Source organism: Hyla sarda, chromosome 3, assembly GCF_029499605.1.
Source record: "Hyla sarda isolate aHylSar1 chromosome 3, aHylSar1.hap1, whole genome shotgun sequence".
NCBI lineage: Eukaryota > Metazoa > Chordata > Amphibia > Anura > Hylidae > Hyla > Hyla sarda.
This window is the reverse complement of record NC_079191.1, coordinates 381,636,231-381,655,607: the sequence shown is the minus strand read 5'-3', so window position 1 is coordinate 381,655,607 and position 19,377 is coordinate 381,636,231. Positions and strand designations below refer to the sequence as shown.

Below are 19,377 nucleotides of genomic sequence, written 5' to 3'. Positions count from 1 at the left end.
ATTTAAAATAGATTAAGATAAAGTTTCATTCAATGTGCCAGCAGCATGAGGAGACCACATGGCCATGGTGTGTCAGGGTCCTCTGTCTCGTCTTCCTCATCACCCTGTAGCTCCACAGCCTGCTCCTGCTCTACTTCTCCTGTCAGATGACTATAAAAACCACCCATTTTGCAAAAGAATGCCTGTGCTCCACTGTCCCCCTTCCCCCTCCTCCTCCAGTTCAGCCCCCACAGGGCACATGTGGCCTATTTTTTGTGGCTTTTCTCTGTTTGTATAGTCGGTCCAACATATGGAGGGGGAAATTCCAATGTGTGGAAACATCACAAATCAGATGTTGGGGGATGCCGTTCTGATGCTGCAGCTCAAGGAGGGTGTGCTTTGCGGAGTGCGAGTGGCTGAAGTGCATGCAAAGTTTTATTCCCATTGTCAGGATTAGAGATGAGCGAACTTACAGTAAATTCGATTCGTCACGAACTTCTCGGCTCGGCAGTTGACGACTTTTCCTGCATAAATTAGTTCAGCTTTCAGGTGCTCCGTTGGGCTGGAAAAGGTGGATACAGTCCTAGGAGACTCTTTCCTAGGAATGCATCCACCTTTTCCAGCCCACCGGAGCACCTGAAGGTTGAACTAATTTACGCAGGATAAGTCATCAACTGCTGAGCCGAAAAGTTCGTGACGAATCGAATTTACTGTAAGTTCGCTCATCTCTAGTCAGGATATCTTACAGATGGGTGGAACACTTCAGGAATCACATGAAAACCAGATTGAACACGTGTGCCATGCAGGGCGCATGGCTCAGGCTTCCTTGACACAGCGCAGACAAGATGTTCTTCCCATTGTCAGTCACCATGGTTCCCATTTCCAGTTTTTGTGGATCAAGCCATGCTCTGATTTCTTGATGAATCACTTTTAGCTGTTCCTCCCCTGTGTGACTCTGTTCACCAAGGCAAACCATGTGAGGAACAGCGTGACACCGCCGTGCCCTGCACACATGGTATGCTGAAGGGGCACTGAGACTTGCCCGTGCAGTGGAGGCTGAGAACACGGTGGAGGATGAGGAGGCAGAGTCACACACTGTCACAGGACCAACGGCCTGAGAGCGTGGAGGAGGAAGCGGCATGACCTATCCAAATTGCTGTTATTGCTGTGCAGAAACTACATTCACCCAGTGGGCCGTAAAAGACATATATTGTCCCCGACCGTAGTTACAGCTCCACACGTCGGTGCTGCCGTGCACTTTGGTAAACTTCGGTAGAGTGGGGTGGTGGGTGTTAATACCAGTACCCTGTGATGAAGGTGGGTACAAGAAGGAGAACTTGGCATCAGATGTGTGGCATCAGGCAGGTGGCCTGATGCCAAGTATTGAGGATATGCATTAGCTAAAACTTAACTTTTCTTAGGATAAAATATATGGACCCAAAACTTTTTTAGAATCTAACAAAAGGAAAGGTGTGCAAAAAACACCTTGTGCCACCTACACCACCAACTGTTGATGCGATGCAAAGACCTCTAAATGGTGGAAGGGAATAATGTTTGGTCCATTGTAACAGGTGGGGATAAAAACTTCCCCTCTAAGGCCCTACTCTCACCCTATTAAAGGGGTACTCCGGTGGAAAACTTTTTTTTTTTTATCAATTGGTGCCAGAAAGTTAAACAGATTCGTAAATTACTTACTGTAAATTAATTGCTATTAAAAAATCTTAATCCTCCCAGTACTTATTAGCTGCTGAACATTACAAAGGAAATTATTTTCTTTTTAGAACACAGTGCTCTCTGCTAAATCATGAGCACAGTGCTCTCTGCTGTCATCTCTGTCCATTTTAGGAACTGTCCAGAGCAGCATTTGTTTGCTATGGGGATTTTCTCCTACTCTGGACAGTTCTTAAAACAGACAGAGATGTCAGCAGAGAGCACTGTGCTCGTGATTCAGCAGAGAGCTCTGTGTTCAAAAAAGAAAATAATTTCCTCTGTAGTATTCAGCATCTAATACGTACTTGAAGGATTAAGATTTTTTAATAGACGTAATTTACAAATCTGTTTAACTTTCTGGCACCAGTTGATTAACCCCTTAAGGACGCAGGACGTAAATGTACGTCCTGGTGCGGTGGTACTTAACGCACCAGGACGTACATTTACGTCCTAAGCATAACCGCGGGCATCGGAGCGATGCCCGTGTCATGCGCGGCTGATCCCGGCTGCTGATCGCAGCCAGGGACCCGCCGGCAATGGCCGACGCCCGCGATCTCGCGGGCGTCCGCCATTAACCCCTCAGGTGCCGGGATCAATACAGATCCCGGCATCTGTGGCAGTGCGCGATTTGAATGAATGATCGGATCGCCCGCAGCGCTGCTGTGGGGATCCGATCATTCATAACGCCGCACGGAGGTCCCCTCTCCTTCCTCCGTCCGGCTCCCGGCGTCTCCTGCTCTGGTCTGTGATCGAGCAGACCAGAGCAGAAGATGACCGATAATACTGATCTGTTCTATGTCCTATACATAGAACAGATCAGTATTAGCAATCATGGTATTGCTATGAATAGTCCCCTATGGGGACTATTCAAGTGTAAAAAAAAATTTAAAAAAATGTTAAAGTAAAAGTAAAAAAAAAGTGAAAAATACCCTCCCCCAATAAAAAAGTAAAACGTCTGTTTTTTCCTATTTTACCCCCAAAAAGCGTAAAATTTTTTTTAAATAGACATATTTGGTATCGCCGCGTGCGTAAATGTCCGAAATATTAAAATAAAATGTTAATGATCCCGTACGGTTAACGGCGTGAACGGAAAAAAAAAAAAGTCCAAAATTCCTACTTTTTTAATACATTTTATTTAAAAAAAATTATAAAAAATGTATTAAAAGTTTTTTATATGCAAATGTGATATCAAAAAAAAGAACAGATCATGGCGCAAAAAATGAGCCCCCCATACCGCCGCTTATACGGAAAAATAAAAAAGTTATAGGTCATCAAAATAAAGGGATTATAAACGTACAAATTTGGTTAAAAAGTTTGTGATTTTTTTTAAGCGCAACAATAATATAAAAGTATGTAATAATGGGAATCATTTTAATCGTATTGACCCTCAGAATAAATAACACATGTCATTTTTACCGTACATTGTACGGCGTGAAAACGAAACCTTCCAAAATCAGCAAAATTGCATTTTTCGTTTTAATTTCCCCCAAAAATAGTGTTTTTTGGTTGCGCTATACATTTTATGGCATAATGAGTTATGTCATTACAAAGGACAACTGGTCGCGCAAAAAACAAGCCCTCATACTAGTCTGTGGATGAAAATATAAAAGAGTTATGATTTTTAGAAGGCGAGGAGGAAAAAATGAAAACGTAAAAATTAAATTGTCTGAGTTCTTAAGGCCAAAATGGGCTGAGTCCTTAAGGGGTTAAAAAAAAAAGTACCCCTTTTATTCCCTTTTTGTCAAGTGTTACTTGCCCTAAAAAGGCCCCACACAGGAACCTCTCCCTATTTCCAACAAAAAACCCTGGGAAATGGCAGTGTTTTTAGGTGGAAATAGGGAAAGGTTCCTGTATGTGGCAGCCCTTTTTAGGGCAAATAACACTTGCCATGAAGGGATATAGTGCAAGAGTAGGGCCTTACAGGGCAAGTTTTTACCCCCCACCTGTTCCAATGGACCATACATTGTTCATTTCCACCTTTTGGAGGTCTTTGCATTGCATCAATGCTTGGTTGTGGGTGGCACATGGTGTTTTTTGCACATCTTTCCTTTGGTTAAATTTCAAAACAAAATTTGGGTCCATATATTTTATCCTAAGAAAAGTTAAGTTTTAGCTAATGAATATCCTCAATACTTACTTGTGGTCTAATTCGGAGGAATTTCTGAAACTGCGGACCAGCACCTTAATTATGTTTTGCAGTATCCATGGAAGCAAAATGAGAGAGCCTGGAGGTGGTAGCATCAGCATGAGGAGACCAGATGGCAGCACAATGACAGAGCCTGGAGGTGGCATCAGTTTGAGGAGACCAAATGGCATCACAATGAGAGAGCCTGGAGGTGGCAGCCTCAGCATGAGGAAACCATATGGCAGCACAATGAGAGAGCCTGGAGGTGGCAGAATCAGTTTGAGGAGACCATATAGTGGCACAATGACAGAGCCTGGAGGTGGCAGCATCAGTATGAGGAGACCATATGGCGGCACAATGAGAGAGCTTGGAGGTGGCCGCATCAGCATGAGGAGACCATATAGCGGCACAATGAGAGAGCCTGGAGGTGGCAGCATCAGCATGGGGAGACCATCTAGTGGCACAATGAAAGAGTCTAGAGGTGGCAGCATCAGTATGAGGAGACCATATGGCGGCACAATGAGAGAGCCTGGAGGTGGCAGCATCAGCATGAAAAGACCATATAGCAGCACAATCAGAGAGTCTGGAGGTGGAAGCAGCAGCATGAGGGCTAAACCAACTGAGGACCCACCGACTGAGATGAAGTGGATGACCGAGTGAACCAATAAATCACAGCTGCTGGGTTACTGGTCAAGACACGACTGCTAGCTGACACCGGGAACTCAGACCTCTCGCTGCGACTCCTGCTGCCACACACCCCTACTCTGCTGCGACCTCTGCCTGCACCTGATGAATATAGGCCTCTGCCACACCTCTGTGCACGTCCTGGCACTTCTCTGCCTGACATACACCAGCTGAGTGTGTATATGTTACACTTATGAGAGGAGGACAATGCGCTCCACTATGCTTAAAACTGTATTAGACTACAGAAACAAGGGTGTAGCTTTGGCTGGGCTTTCACAGTAACTAGGCCCAAATTAGTTTTTCAGGTAAAAAAAAAAACGACGCCACGTAGGTGTATGTACAGTTTACACTTATGAGAGGAGGACTATGCAATCCACTACTAACTGTATATGGCTACAGAAACATGTGGGTAGTTTTGGCTGGCCTTTCACAGTAACTAGGCCAAAATTTGTTTTTCGGGGGAAAAAAATGTACACCACATAGATGTACGTATAGTTTACACTTATGAGAGCGGGACAATACGCTCTGCTTAAAACTGCATAAGGCTACAGAAACAAGGGTGTAGCTTTGGCTTGTCTTTCACAGTAACTAGGCAAAAAAAAAAATGCAGGAAAAAAAATTATGTACACCACATAGGTGTACGTACAGTTTACACTTATGAGAGCTGGACAATATGCTCAGCTTTAAACTGTATAAGGCTACAGAAACAAGGGTGTAGCTTTTGCTGGCCTTTCACATTAACTTGGCCAAAATTAGTTATTAAGAAAAAAAAAAACGTACACCACCTATGTACGCACAGGTTACACTTATGAGAGGACATTAAGCCCTGCTACGCAACCTGTATTAGGCACTGTAATCAGGTGACTATGGCTTTTCATGCTCACCCTAACTGGCCCCTGTTAGCTTTACAGTTGTTGTACAACCAACTGCAGCAGTACAGAATCGCTGTGTAGTAGAGCCCAGTACAGTATTATTAGGCACTAATAGCAGGTGACAATGGCTTTTAGTGCACTGCCTGACAAGCCCCTATGAGTTTTATAGTTGCTGTACATCCCACTGCAGCAGGGGAATCGCTGTGTATTACACCCAAAAATTTACTTTCTCTCTGTCAGTGCTTTTATGCAGTGATTTGGGCTTGTGGTAGATCACTGTTGTCAAGCAGTTTTTCTGTAAAACGCACACAATGTTCTATCTCTCCCTGCATTTAAACATTCTCTCTGAAATAAAACGCTGAAGTGACTGGCTGCAAGATAGCTGCCGAATATATAGGGGTGACTGGCTGCTGATAGGCTGCATGCTGCATGTGATTCAGGGTCATCCCGCCTACCCGCTGTCCCGCCTTCCCAGAGTTCCTTGCCCCATGTCCTCACATGTGGATCCGCCATTTTAGATGCCATAGAGCCTGGACCACACTAAATGGAGTTTAATGAAGCGATTTGTGCGATCGAATTGCGGCGATATTCGGATTCGTTGCAAAGGGAATTTTTCCTGAAATCCGTAATGAATTTGGATTCCTCAGATTCGATTTGCTCATCCCTAATCTACTTTATAAAAAAAAAAGTTTTTGCAAATGGCTGATACACTTTAACGCTAGCTCTCTAGTGAATTGTAGTAAATTTAGTGTGCAGGAAAGTCATGCCCCTTTCTACCCACTTTCCCTTAGAAGGGTACGCCGGTGAAAAACGTTTTTTTTCTTTTCTAAATCAACTGGTGCCAGAAAGTTAAACAGATTTGTAAATTACTTCTATTAAAAAATCTTAATCCTTCCAGTACTTATTAGCTGCTGAATAATACAGAGGAAATTATTTTCTTTTTGGAACACACTACTCTCTGCTGACATCATGACCACAGTGCTCTCTGCTGACATCTCTGTCCATTTTAGGAACTGTGGTCATGCTCTGTGTTAGTATTCAGCAGCTAATAAGTACTGGAAGGATTAAGATTTTTTAATAGAAGTAAAGTTAAACAAATCTGTTTAACTTAAAAAAAAAAAAAAAAAAGTTTTCCACCAGAGTAACCCTTTAAAGGAGATATCCATTGCTTAAAAACTTAACCCCCAATCCTAAGGATAGGGGATACGTTTCAGATAGGGGGAGTCTGATCGCTGGGGCCCACCGCAATCTCCTGTACAGGGCCCGGCAGCCTGAGGGAAGGGGGCGTGTTGACCACAGCACGAAGCGGCAGCTGATACGCCCCCTCAATACAACTCTATGACAGAGCCGGAGCACTGCCTTTGGTTCTACCATAGCGATATATTGAGGGTGTGTGTCAGCTGCTGCTTCGTGCAGTGCAGTGGGTGACACTAACTATCTGGCCAGCGAGCCGGGACCCCATACAGGAGATCGTGGGGGCCCCAGCGGTCGGACCCACCGTGATCTAAAACTTATCCCCTAACCTTAGGATAGGGGATACGTTTTTCAGCACTGGACTACCCATTTAAGCTCTTACCCTCTTAACACTGGGGAGTGTAACACTAAAGAGAAAAAGTCGTTTTTTTTTGTTTTTTTGCTTTTTGATGCATGAAGCCAAATGCACTGACATGTCTTTCAATGAATCTTTATATGAGCATCACTGAATGATAATGCTCTGCATCAGTGTTTTCCAAACAGTGTGTCTCCAGCTGTTGTCGGGCATGCTGGGAGTTGTAGTTTTGCAACAGCTGGAAATACACTGTTTGAAAAACACTGCTCTACATGCTGCAAAAATGCCCATCTCACAGCTAAGAGGTGGATACGGTTGTATTTAGTCTAAGTAGAGGAATAAGTATATATAGGGTTGTCAATCTTCAAAAGTCATCTTGTTTGCTAAAAAGATATCTTAAAGCATACTTGTCAGAACCCGCAAAATATAAATAAATATGTTACTCCGTACCTAATCCTGACCATATAATCTAATTTTTATGCCTCTACCATCTATATTTGTAATACAAATCACTCATTTCATAAGCTCACAGTGTTAGAAATCCTCTCAGGAGAAGGGACGCCTCCTTCCCCTGAGAGGATTTCTAACACTGTGTCCCTCCCTTGTGGTGGTTGGAGGTGATTGGTGTGTCTGCTCATGCAGCCTTGTCCATGACTCATGGACAAGCCTGATGCTGCTGCAGGACTGGTTAGTGTCCATGTAGGTATGGGGACCCCTAGTGGTGGGATTTTCAGAGGTTATTTTCTTTATTAAATACTCAAAATGGGTTAAACAATTATATTACAAAAGATGATAAATTTTTATCAGTAACAACATACAAATAGTTTCTGGTTCTAACAATGCCCATTTAAACATATATTAGAAATCATATTAGATGTTGAAACTTTTCATTCATAAAGCACTAAGGGCAAATAAGGTACTTAAGTAAAAATCAGATCCTTTCCTACTTGGTAAACACAACACCTTACGGCTGAACACATAATGATCCTATGAAAGCTCTAATGAAAAATATGTTGTTTCTTCGTCCCAACAATGAACAATCTATTAGATTAACTTCCGAGTAAAACAATGTAATTCATTGCCTACATGCGGCACAGTTATAGAAACTTCTCGGTCGCCACATTTTCATCCCTGAGCAGCTTATGCTTCTCATTATAACCTAAAAAGCCACATTGTTGATCATTGCATATTTTACCTGGTTTTCTTAAAGAACCTACAACTGCTGTCACCTCCTATAGAAACCGAAAATGTAAAGAGATTTGCTGGCGGCTTTGATGTGTGTAACCTGCCAGTTGTATTTTCTATTGACTGAGCACAATAACTATCAACTTTGTAGCTGCTTATGTGACAATGAACATAACCCGTGCGACTACTAAGCAGATACATTAGACCAAGTTATATTGTGCAGAAAAAACGTCTGAACGAACATAAAAGCTCGGGGTGTCTAAGTTTTCGCTGTGAAGTAATACAACCCCCTCTGCCAGATATGAAGGAACTGTATAGATTACAATAAAAATGACATTTGCGCCCGCTGCGATGAATATAATAACTTAATCAAACTCACTATAGGAAACATGTGACATTTGTCCGCTTTACTAGAATGACCTTTGAAGAAGCCCAGAGCGCGGTCATCAACAATACATTTTCTTCTCTGGAAACTTTTCTATGTTTATCAGCTTTGACATGAACAGAAGCTTTAGATGTTGTATGTCCAACATTGCGCAGGGTTACGAAGGGTCAAAGGTGGCACACGGGCAATTTGTGTCATTTTAAACAGAAAATGCGTTGTTTCTTGGTGTGACATTTTGTGCTGTTTTCTTTGTAGAGATGAGAGCTTTGTTTTATTTTTATACAGTGCTCTGAATCCTCTGTATTGAGATTGAGTTAAAGGGGTCTTCCAGCTTTATACATCTTATCCCCTATCCAAAGAATAGGGGATAAGATGTATGATCGCAGGGGTCCTGCCGATAGGGACCCCCACGATCTCGGTGCAGCCCCATGCATTCTGTGCTAGGTGATGCCTGCGAGACGGGGACGTGACATCACGGCCACGCCCCCTTGCAATGTCATGGCCATGCCCCTTAGTGATGTCACGCCACGCTTCCTCCATTAATGTCTAGGGGAGGGGGCATGACGGTACGACCCCACCCTGGAGGCAGTGCCCGGCACAGATTACTGGGGGACTCCACTGAGATCGGGGGGAAGTGGTGGGACCTCTGCAATTATATGATGTATAAATCCGGAATACCCCTTTAAAGGGGTTGTCCTTGATTTTTTGAAAAGCGGATAATAGCTGGAAGTAGAAAAAAAAAATAAAAGAGGTTTGTTGATAAATCCACGGCCACCACAGCCTCACCATAGCTCCAGCATTCTCCCCTGCAGCAATCGGGAACCATATTCTCCTGTTCAACCTCAGTTAGAATACATTGCTTAAGAAAAGAGTGAACTGAGGTGGGCTGTTTATGTCAGTGCCTTAGACTTTAAATGGAACATTACAGTACAAACCCAATTCCGACTCTTTTGTGGTGATCGGTGATCGGCCTTTGGCTGTCCGAGCATGCTGAGAGTTGTAGTTTTTCAACAGCTGGAGGCACCCTGGTTGGGAAGCACTGTCATAAGGGATGAAACTGACAGCTAGCCAAAGGGTAAATCAACACTACCCTGCATGTATCCATAATCACTAAGACCAGAATCGTGGGGACTAAATAAGCAAAATCTGAATACTTTATTACAAAGAGAGAACAAGAAGTGTAAAATGCATAAAGTCCAGGATTATCACCAGAAAGGTGCCCAGACATGTTTTATATCTAATTTGGTTGACAGCTATTTCTCCTAAAGTCCATGTTTTCACGTTCTGGGACAATTCAGCTCTTTTTTTTTTTGCGCCAAATGACCCCAATATGGGTCATAACTGACACCACCAGGTCACGAAATATCCCATTGACTTAATTGGGGTTCGTCAAGGATCCAGTAGTTTATCAGAGAATAAAACAGTGCATGTGCAAACTCCTGTCGTTCTGACGGACAGAACTGCACATAAGGGTGCTAAATGGCAGTGTGAAAGAGGACTAAGATGGTCAGTCTCTTTTGGTTCAGCCAACTTGTTTTTTGTGTGTGTTAATAATAAATAACAGCAATAAGACACAAATAAAATAATACACACATAGGGCTGAATAAGGATCTTTGAATGTCACAGTAATGCCATAGCTCCGCGTTCATTATGCAAAATAGAGATTTAGCCCAATGTGCAGCTTTGATTAATGGGATTATTAACACTTCTACATTATCAAGAAACAACTAATAAACTAAACTGTGGAGTCATTAATGGAATAAGATCTCAGATGAATTACACTGGAGAAATGGTAACAAAGGGTTTGTGTTGTTTATTCCTAATCTCTACAGTACGAGAGCAGAGGGAAACCTTGTTCTCTGGCAAAGACTAGGATAAAAAAAAAAACCTGCTCATGTTCTCATAAGTTCTGCTTATGTCTGTTCTTGTCCATTTATAGGTACAGTGTCAAGGATCTTTGGCTTTCAAGGGAGATTGGAAATACGGGCAAACTAAACTCTTAAAATCTAGGCAAAATATTGGCATGAAATTGTAAATATAATAAGTAGACTGTTCAAACTATTTTCTATAAAAAGCCTTCTTTGTAGCCACTGTAAAAATGTAGTAAAAAAAGCTTTTGTGAAGTGAAAACCATGCTGCAATAGGCCTGGCGTGAAACCCTGGAAGGTCCTAGCAAACTTCTTTGGGACTCTTAAACAACTTATCCCAATGACTAATACTCTTCTATCCTCATCTGTCTTCTAGATGTGGACTATAACAAAAACACCAGGACATATTAGTTCCCCACAGAAGCAAGGTTGCTTCAAGCGGTCCGGTAGGCCCACTCTTCTCAAAGGGAACACCGTACAGAACTGTACAAAACTGTACAGGTATAAAATTTCAGGGAAACATATTTTAGAACATTAGAATCTGAGTAGACTGATATATAGTTTTGTTGGGGGAGGGGGGAGAGATTCAGTGTAGCTTGAACTGATCTACATTTATGTAAAATGTAAGTTGGGGAGTGAATTGGGCGGTCTTAAAGGGATTCTCCACTCCTGGACATTTTATCCCCTAAAGGATAGGGGATAAGATGCTCAGGGGCGGAGTACTTGACGGCCTTCATTGTGTGAAAAGTCATACAAAGATGACCATGTGGGACTGCCGGCTAGACAAATAAATAAACACAGGGGAAGAAGTTAAAAAAAAGTTAAAAAATAATAAGCAAGTTATATTGAATCGCTTTCCTAAATGTATCTATTGGTTTTAGCTCAATCTGCTCTATAATCTGTTGCTTACAAACTAGACAGCACATTCAACATTGCAGATTCACTCTAAATGATGCTTATCAAGACATTTGCTTCACCAAAAGCCATAAAAATGGTGCCAATTTCTTGTGAAGTAGTACTTGGCCAGCATCCACCAATAAGGTCCCCATTACAGATTCCTCTTGGGTGGTTCAGCAATTTGGGGGGGGGGGGGGAAGTTATGCCACTACATAATGTTTAGCATTCTAGACTATAAACAGGAGTAACAACTGAAAGTTGGCTGTTTAGGTTGTCTACCTGCTTTATTAAAGGAAATCTGTCATCATTGTCACCTGCACTAACCTGTCGGTACAAACAGGCAGTGCAGATGACACTGATGATGACCACTTACCTGATCCAGTTCCATGCATCCCATTCTCCCACTATCTTCCGTTCCGATCCCGACTTGGAGCATGAGCGGAGCTTCCTGACGACACCACTGCTGCTTCTCTGCTGGGTCCCACTGCTAGCAGCAGAACCCAGCAGAGATGCAGCAGCGGTGATGTCAGTAAACTCTACCCGTGGAACAGAAGATACAGAGGAAGACAGCATGAGAACCGGAGCATGGAACAGGATCAGGTAAGTATGCTTCTCATCAATGTCACCTGCACTACCTGTCTGTATGGACAGGTGACACTGATGTTAGATTTCTTTTAATTCTTTTTAATTTTGTTTTTGTAGAAATGCTCTGTCCTATGGTTTTCCATTGAATGTGTCCTATGGTTTTCCATTGAATTCTTAGCTTTTACCAGACAAGATAATATATCTATCAGTTTATCCGAAAAGAAAACAGCTATCACTTTGTGATATCTGGAATCAATCGGCTAATGCTGTAATCAACAATTTGGCAGCTGTACACGAGGCCGTATGTCTGTAAGAATGCTTAGCCGTGGCTTTGTTTGCATTATAGGGAGGCCCGGGATCAATATTGATACATTATGTAGTTGGATTAATATTGAAGATTTTGAGTTTTCTTGTACAAAAGCTTATGTGAGTTAATAGTCACATTTTTTTTTTTTTTTTGTCTCAGAAACTCTAAGCCATCAGCTATTATTCTCCTCAGGTTTTAAACACCAATTCTTCTCTTTATATTTATACATGGATGCAATCAACATCCTTTATCGTGGACCAAAAAAATCAATGTAATCACTATTTACTTACATCGATAAATACAGACTGCATTACTTTGATAAAGTTTAAGAAAAAAAACTTTTTCTCATTGGTTTAGTAAATAAAAAATAAACACAGGGAATAAAACCAATTCTCGGTGGAGGAGGCCCTCAATTTTTGCATTATTTACTTAACTAGGATATTTTACAGCAAATGAAAACATATCTGTAATTTTCTCATATTTAACTCTTAGCTAAAAAAGGATTGCTCAAGGTCGGCCAAAGTTGCGTCATGCAAACAATTCTGGCTGGTACGGAGCTTTACAGGGGTTCTCCAGGACTTCAAAAAGAGGTCTGTTTTCTTCTAGAAACAGAGCTGCACTTATCCATGTGCAGTGTCCATGCGGTGTTAGTAAGAATACCTCATCCCTTCGTGATGCCAGGGCACCGTTATCCTATACACGGTCTGAGGTTGGGGACAGCTTCTCCTGGGCCAGACATGGTGAGGTGATGAACACACCAACGTCAGGTTACAGATAACTGTCTTTACTAAGCTGGGTACAGATGGTAAGACACGTACAGCTAGCTTTAGGTGAAAGAGTGCAGCGTAACCCCTTGGGAGCCCTGTTGTCTTGCTGGGACTTGTGGTGCGTACACTAAACAGCTTAATATTGACTTGTGAGAGGGAAGATTGAGTCATGGTAGCTAGGGTCCTGCCAAGGTACTGAAGACTTGTCTGCAGGGGCATGAACTTCCTTCTTGTTGAGAGATTACATTTGAACTAGGCCTCTCCTCAGAGCACACTACACACAGCACACCTGAGCTAAGCTGTTGCCCAGGAGCCTCACTATGGTAATCTGCTGGAACAAGACTGAAACTCCTTCCCTGCAACTCACTATACAGGGGAGACTTTAGGGGTTCTCATTAGCAGGCAGGCTTACATGGGGTTCACTGCTCTCAATTAAAGGTACAGTCACATAGAAAAAATATTGACATATAATAATAACAAAATTTATTTAGAAAAAAATATTATCTGGTATTATAATATACATATAATAAATTTTAACTGCAAACTATAGTGGGCCCACCACCTTGTGCTGTCAAGCTGCACGAGACAGTCCAAAGCCACAGGATCGCTATTGGTGCTGGGACACCACACATGGGTTGTGTTTGGTATTGCAGCTCAGCTCCAATGAAGTGAATTGGGCAGAACTGTAACACCACAAATTACCTGAGGGCAGGTAAGGTTCTGTTTTTATCATATACAACTGTTTTAAAAGGCTCCTCAAGACAATTGTTCCTCCCAAGTGGACAAAAACCATTGCGCATGTGCAGAAAGCCCTCCATTATTTCTCTAGGGTCTTCCAAGCATTGCCATACTTAGGTACTCAAAGCTTGGCAATGTTTGGAAGCCCCATAGAGATTAAATTGGGTGCTGGCCACATACTGACTGCCATTCCATTTACTTCAGGGCTAAATTTTTCTCCATTCTCTGGATTGGTGGAGGATTAATGGGGTTACTAGGGGTTGGACTCTCATCGATCTGTTAGTTATCCTGAAATGAAAATAACCCTTTAAGGAAAGTAGCTCCTGCTCTGCTGGACTAGGACATTTATGAAATGGTTTTCCATGGAAAGTTAATAGACACATAGAAGCACCCCATGGTGATATCAAGTGTTTGGTTAGTAAACTATTTGTCAATATCCACATGCAGATGTTACATAATGTCTGACTATAATGGTTGGCAGAATTTTAGAATTAGAATTTTTACTTTTTGTAGGAGATTCACTTTATTTACGATAGGAACAGAGCACAACTTTAAAAAATTTTTATGTTCCATTTGTCCTACCAGATGGGGGTTAGAGGGGTATGCAACAGAATGCTGCTTAAGAAAGCACTGCACAAGAAGAATAGGTTCCATGAATAGTAGCCTTTATTATCCACAATGTGTTTTGGGGCTAATCTGGTCTCTCCATCAGGTGCATACTTGGCAATATCCCCCTCCCCACTTACAAGGAATATTTTATACATTAAAAAAATTGATGTAAAACATTGTAATTGTACTGAACCTAAAAGAATAAATGAAAATAAAGGCATAGAATAAAATATTGTAAAGGCCCATAGATATGGTCACCGGTCTACACTACAGCTGTGTGGAATTTAGAGGATAACCGGAGCAGCAAATGGGATTGTGTATAAGGCTTTTTTGTGTTTGAGGCTTTTTACTATTACAAGCAACATTGTGGCCTTTTCAACCTACAATGCCTTCAAGGGGTACTCCACAGCGTTTGGAACAAACTATTCCGAACGCTGAAGCCGGGTGCTTGTGACATCATAGCCCTGCCCCCCACATGATGTCACATCCCGCACCCTCAATGCAAGTCTATGGGAGGGGGTGTGATGGCTGTCACGCCCCCTCCCATAGACTTGCATTGAGGGGGCGGGGCATGTCATCATGATGGGGCTGGGCTATAATGTCACGAGCTCCCGGCGCCGGCTTCAGCGGAACAGTTTGGAGCAGTGAAGTACCCCTTTCAGGCTATGAAATCTATCTGTCAAAAAACATTTGTAAACGTTTTTCCAAAAAAATGTTATAGGTATTATACAATTTTATATATTTTTAATTTTATTTTTATTTTTTTATTCCATAGTGACTGTATCATCCCTATCTATAGTATGATAGTAATATTAGTCGATCCCATGCCAACCTGTAAATAGTCTATACATCAAAACACACCAATCTACTGACCTGATTTTTCGTTGTAGTCAGAAATTTCTGCTTTCGATTTCTCTGCGCTGTCTGCCTGTGCACAAGATTCATCGTCTACAAAATAAACACAAGGACTGGATGTTTAAGTCATAAATTCCTAACTTAAAACAAGTACAGCTGTTCAATTCCCTATTACTTGCAGATAGATCGATATCCATATCCATGGTACTTTAGTTACCAGCACTTCTTCAGTACTTTAGATCATAATTCAACATATTTTCTATTCTTAGAGTAAAAACCATGTCTGCTTCCCTGTGGGTAAGGCTGTGTTCACGTCTATCTCATCAACTCCATTGTAGAAGCAGAAAAACAAAAATAAAGGAGCGCTGAATCGGTTGTGCGACAAACACCATCGGCCCCTGATGGACCCCATTGACTTATGTAATTTGCGGTTGTTATGAAAGATAGAACACAGTCAGGACCATCATAAAGAATTTTTAGGCCCCATGCAGCTAAAATATCAATAAATGGTCAATGCAGTATTTGAAGTGTTTTTACCAAACTAATGTGTTTTAGTGCATGCATTTATTTTTTTATTTTTGCTTTGTTGCTTTTTTTCTGTGGCATTTTTCCCATTACAAGCCATGTGAATCTTTGATCATGTGTGTGAAGATTAAAGGGGTACTCCGCCCCTAGACATCTTATCCCCTATCGAAAGGATGGGGGATAAGATGTCAGATCCAGGGATCTCGGCTGCAGCACCCACCTGTTGCGGCTTCCGGCAGCGCTGGAGGCTCTCATCCTAACGACCACGGTGACAGGAGATCGTGACATCACAACTCCGTCCCCGTGTGATGTCACGTCCCGCCCCCTCAATGCAAGTCTATAGGAGGGGGCGTGATGGCTGTGCAGTCCGCGCGGTCCTAATGCCGTCGGCTTGATCTCCAGCAGAAATTCTGCCCAGAAATTCCACAGTGTGAACCCAGCCTTAAACTGTCATACTGTCTCTCATTTATACTGTTTTTTATTTATTTCCCTGGTTGTATCATCATATTTTATTGCTGTATTTACAATATACTGAATGGGTAAATGGTTCATGCAGATTTATATTTCTCCATTGTACATCTAAGGCGCCTGACCCCTAAACAAAATTCACACACTTTGTGTCCCATCCTATTTGATTGAAAGCTCCTAATAAAAGGGATCTTGCTCTTTTTTGTCTGTTTGTTGGTACTTACTAGTTTTTATTACTTGTTATCTTATATGTAACTTCCTCTAACTGTAAAAAGTGTAAAATATACAGTAATCCAGATGTTGGTGAATCTTGATAAACTCTATTGACTTTAATGAGGTCCACCAAGGTTCCAATATTTTTAATGGCATGTTGCATGATATTTGGCATAAAAAATACCGTACAGGCCATTGAAACCCCAACAGAGGCTTTGAAGCCAATATAAACAGCACCTTATTATTATTATTATTATTATTATTATTATTATTATGTGTTCATCCAACATGTTCATAAGGTGATGACATGGTGGAGGTGACCTTATGATATTTTGCCTATGCATTATGATATACAGTGGGGCAAAAATTTATTTATTCAGCCAACAATTGTGCAAGTTCTACCACTTAAAAAGATGAGAGAGGCCTGTAATTTTCATTATAGGTATACCTCAAATATGAGAGACATAATGAGAAAAAAAAAATCCATAAAATCACATTGTCTGATTTTTAAAGAATTTATTTGCAAATTATGGAGGAAAATAAGTATTTTGTCACCTACAAACAAGCAAGATTTCTGGCTCTCACAGACCTGTGACTTCTTCCTTAAGAGTCTCCTCTGTCCTCCACTCGTCACCTGTTTTAATGGCACCTGTTTGAACTTGTTATCAGTATAAAAGACATCTGTCCACAACCTCAGTCACATTCCAAACTCTACTATGGCCAAGACCAAAGAGTTGTCAAAGGACACCAGAAGCAAAATTGCAGTCCTGCAACAGGCTGGGAAGACTGAATCTGCAATAGGCTAGCAGCGTGGTGTGAAGAAACCAACTGTGGGAGCAATTATTAGAAAATGGAAGACATAAAAGACCACTGAAAATCTCCCTCAATCTGGCACTCCATGCAAGAGCTCACCCAACCTTGGTGTCAACATGATCACAATAATGGTGAGCAAAAATTCCAGAACCACACAGGGGGACCTAATGTATAACCTGCAGAGCGCCAGGACCAAAGTAACAAAGGCTGCCATCAGTAATACACTACGCTGCCAGGGACTCAAATCATGCAGTGCCAGACGTGTCCCCCTACTTAAGCCAGTACATGTCTGGGCCTGTCTGAAGTTTGCTAGAGAGCATTTGGATGATCCAGAAGAGTATTGGGAGAATTTCATATCGTCATATGAAACCAAAGTACAACTTTTTGTTAAAAACTCAAGTCGTGTTTGGAGGAGAAAGAATGCTGAGATGCATCCAAAGAACACCATACCTACTGTGAAGCATGGGGGTTGAAACATCATGCTTTGGGGCTATTTTTTCTGCTAAGTGACCAGGATGACTGATCCGTGTAAAGAAAAGAATGAATGGGGCCATAAATCATGAGATATTGAGTGAAAACCTCCTTCCATCAGCAAGGGCATTGAAGATGAAACATGGCTGGGTCTTCCAGCATGACAATGATCCCAAACACACTGCTCAGACAACGAAGGAGTGACTTTGTAAGAAGCATTTCAAGGTCCTGAATTGGCATAGCCAGTCTACAGATCTCAACCCCATAGAAAACCTTTGGAGGGAGTTGAAAGTCCGTGTTGCCCAGCGACAGCTCCAAAACATCAATGCTCTAGAGGAGAACTTCATGGAGGAATGGGCCAAAATACCAGCAACAGCGTGTGAAAACCTTGTAAAGACTTACAGAAAATGTTTGACTTCTGTCATTGCCAACAAAGGGTATATAATAAAGAATTTAGATAAACTTTTGTTATTGACCAAATACTTATTTTCCACCAATCAGATAATGTGATTTTATGGATTTTTTTCTCATTATGTCTCTCATAGTTGAAGTATACCTATGATGAAAATTACAGGCCTCTCTCATCTTTTTAAGTGGGAGAACCCGCAAAATTGGTGGCTGACTAAATACTTTTTTGCCCCACTGTATAACATGTATTATCCCACAGTGCACTGTACATGGGTGGGAAAGGTTAATATTTTTAATATGGTTTCATGTAAACAAGCAAATATTGCTTTTTGATGAACACTGACAACTACTACAGGTACTAACCTATTAATCTGACATGTACTATCATTTCTGGAACAAGATTTTTAACTTACTCTTATTTACTGGCAGTTCTGTGTGGGATTGTAGTGTTCTGTGGACACTTGTCTTACATTTTAAGCAAAGGGCTTCTTAATTGTATATAGTAAAGCACCGGAGGCTGTCAAAACCAGGCACAATACAAGCCAACTTTATTTAGGTATTATGTTTCAAAGCCTTTTTCTCAACAGTCAACCGAGTTACTTGATGTCTGCTTTCCATTAATTCCAGATCCTTCAGGCAAACGTCAATGCTTTCTTCAAAAATAAAGAACAGCAAGCCTGCCCAAAGGCCAATGTCCTTTCTCTGCCAATTGTTGGATTTCTTCACTGTACTCCTATAATCCTCTGCTACTGCACCTACACCCTCTCCTCATTGCCATGATCTTGCCTGGATTCTATCATACTTATATTCAGTACATCCATTTGTATTGGTACTTTTCTTAACTTTTCTCAACCTGCCACTTAACGCCAACTTAAAGTAAAAGGTGATCCTGTTCACCAACACTAAACACAATACACTGGGTTATAATGTGGGTGAACAGGAGTCAAATGAGGAGTCACTGACTAAAATATGTACCTTCACTCTGGAGATCTGTCCATCCGAGGAGCCGCTTCTATTATCTGTGAATTGCGTGCTGAAGCCTCAATTTGAATATTCATTATCGCGGGTCATATGAGCTGTGTGCTCACTTAGCGCTTATGTGACCAGCGACAATGAATATTCAAATTGAGCTGACTGGCCTGCCTCAAGTGTACAATTCACAGAAGATAGAAGCGAATCTTCGGAGGGACAGATCTCAAGAGTGAAGGTACGTATTGGAGTCAGTGACCCCTCATCTATCTACTGCTCACCCACACTATAACCCAGTGTACTTGCTTTAATGTGGGTAAATAGGATGATGACCATTTTACTTTAAATGGGCATGGTCATTTGAACAAACTTTGCGTGAATCAAATGTATAAGTG

The 19,377-nt window shown here is 41.6% G+C and overlaps 1 protein-coding gene across 1 annotated transcript in view; it reads right to left on the bottom strand.

Annotated features, from left to right (window-relative positions):
* Positions 1-19,377, bottom strand: part of MACROD2 (mono-ADP ribosylhydrolase 2) — a 2,467,642-nt gene that overhangs the window by 86,377 nt on the left and 2,361,888 nt on the right. The window contains exon 15 of the mRNA XM_056567894.1: positions 15,134-15,208. Within this exon, the coding sequence (XP_056423869.1) occupies positions 15,134-15,208 (75 nt within the window). The remainder of the gene's footprint in view (positions 1-15,133; positions 15,209-19,377) is intronic.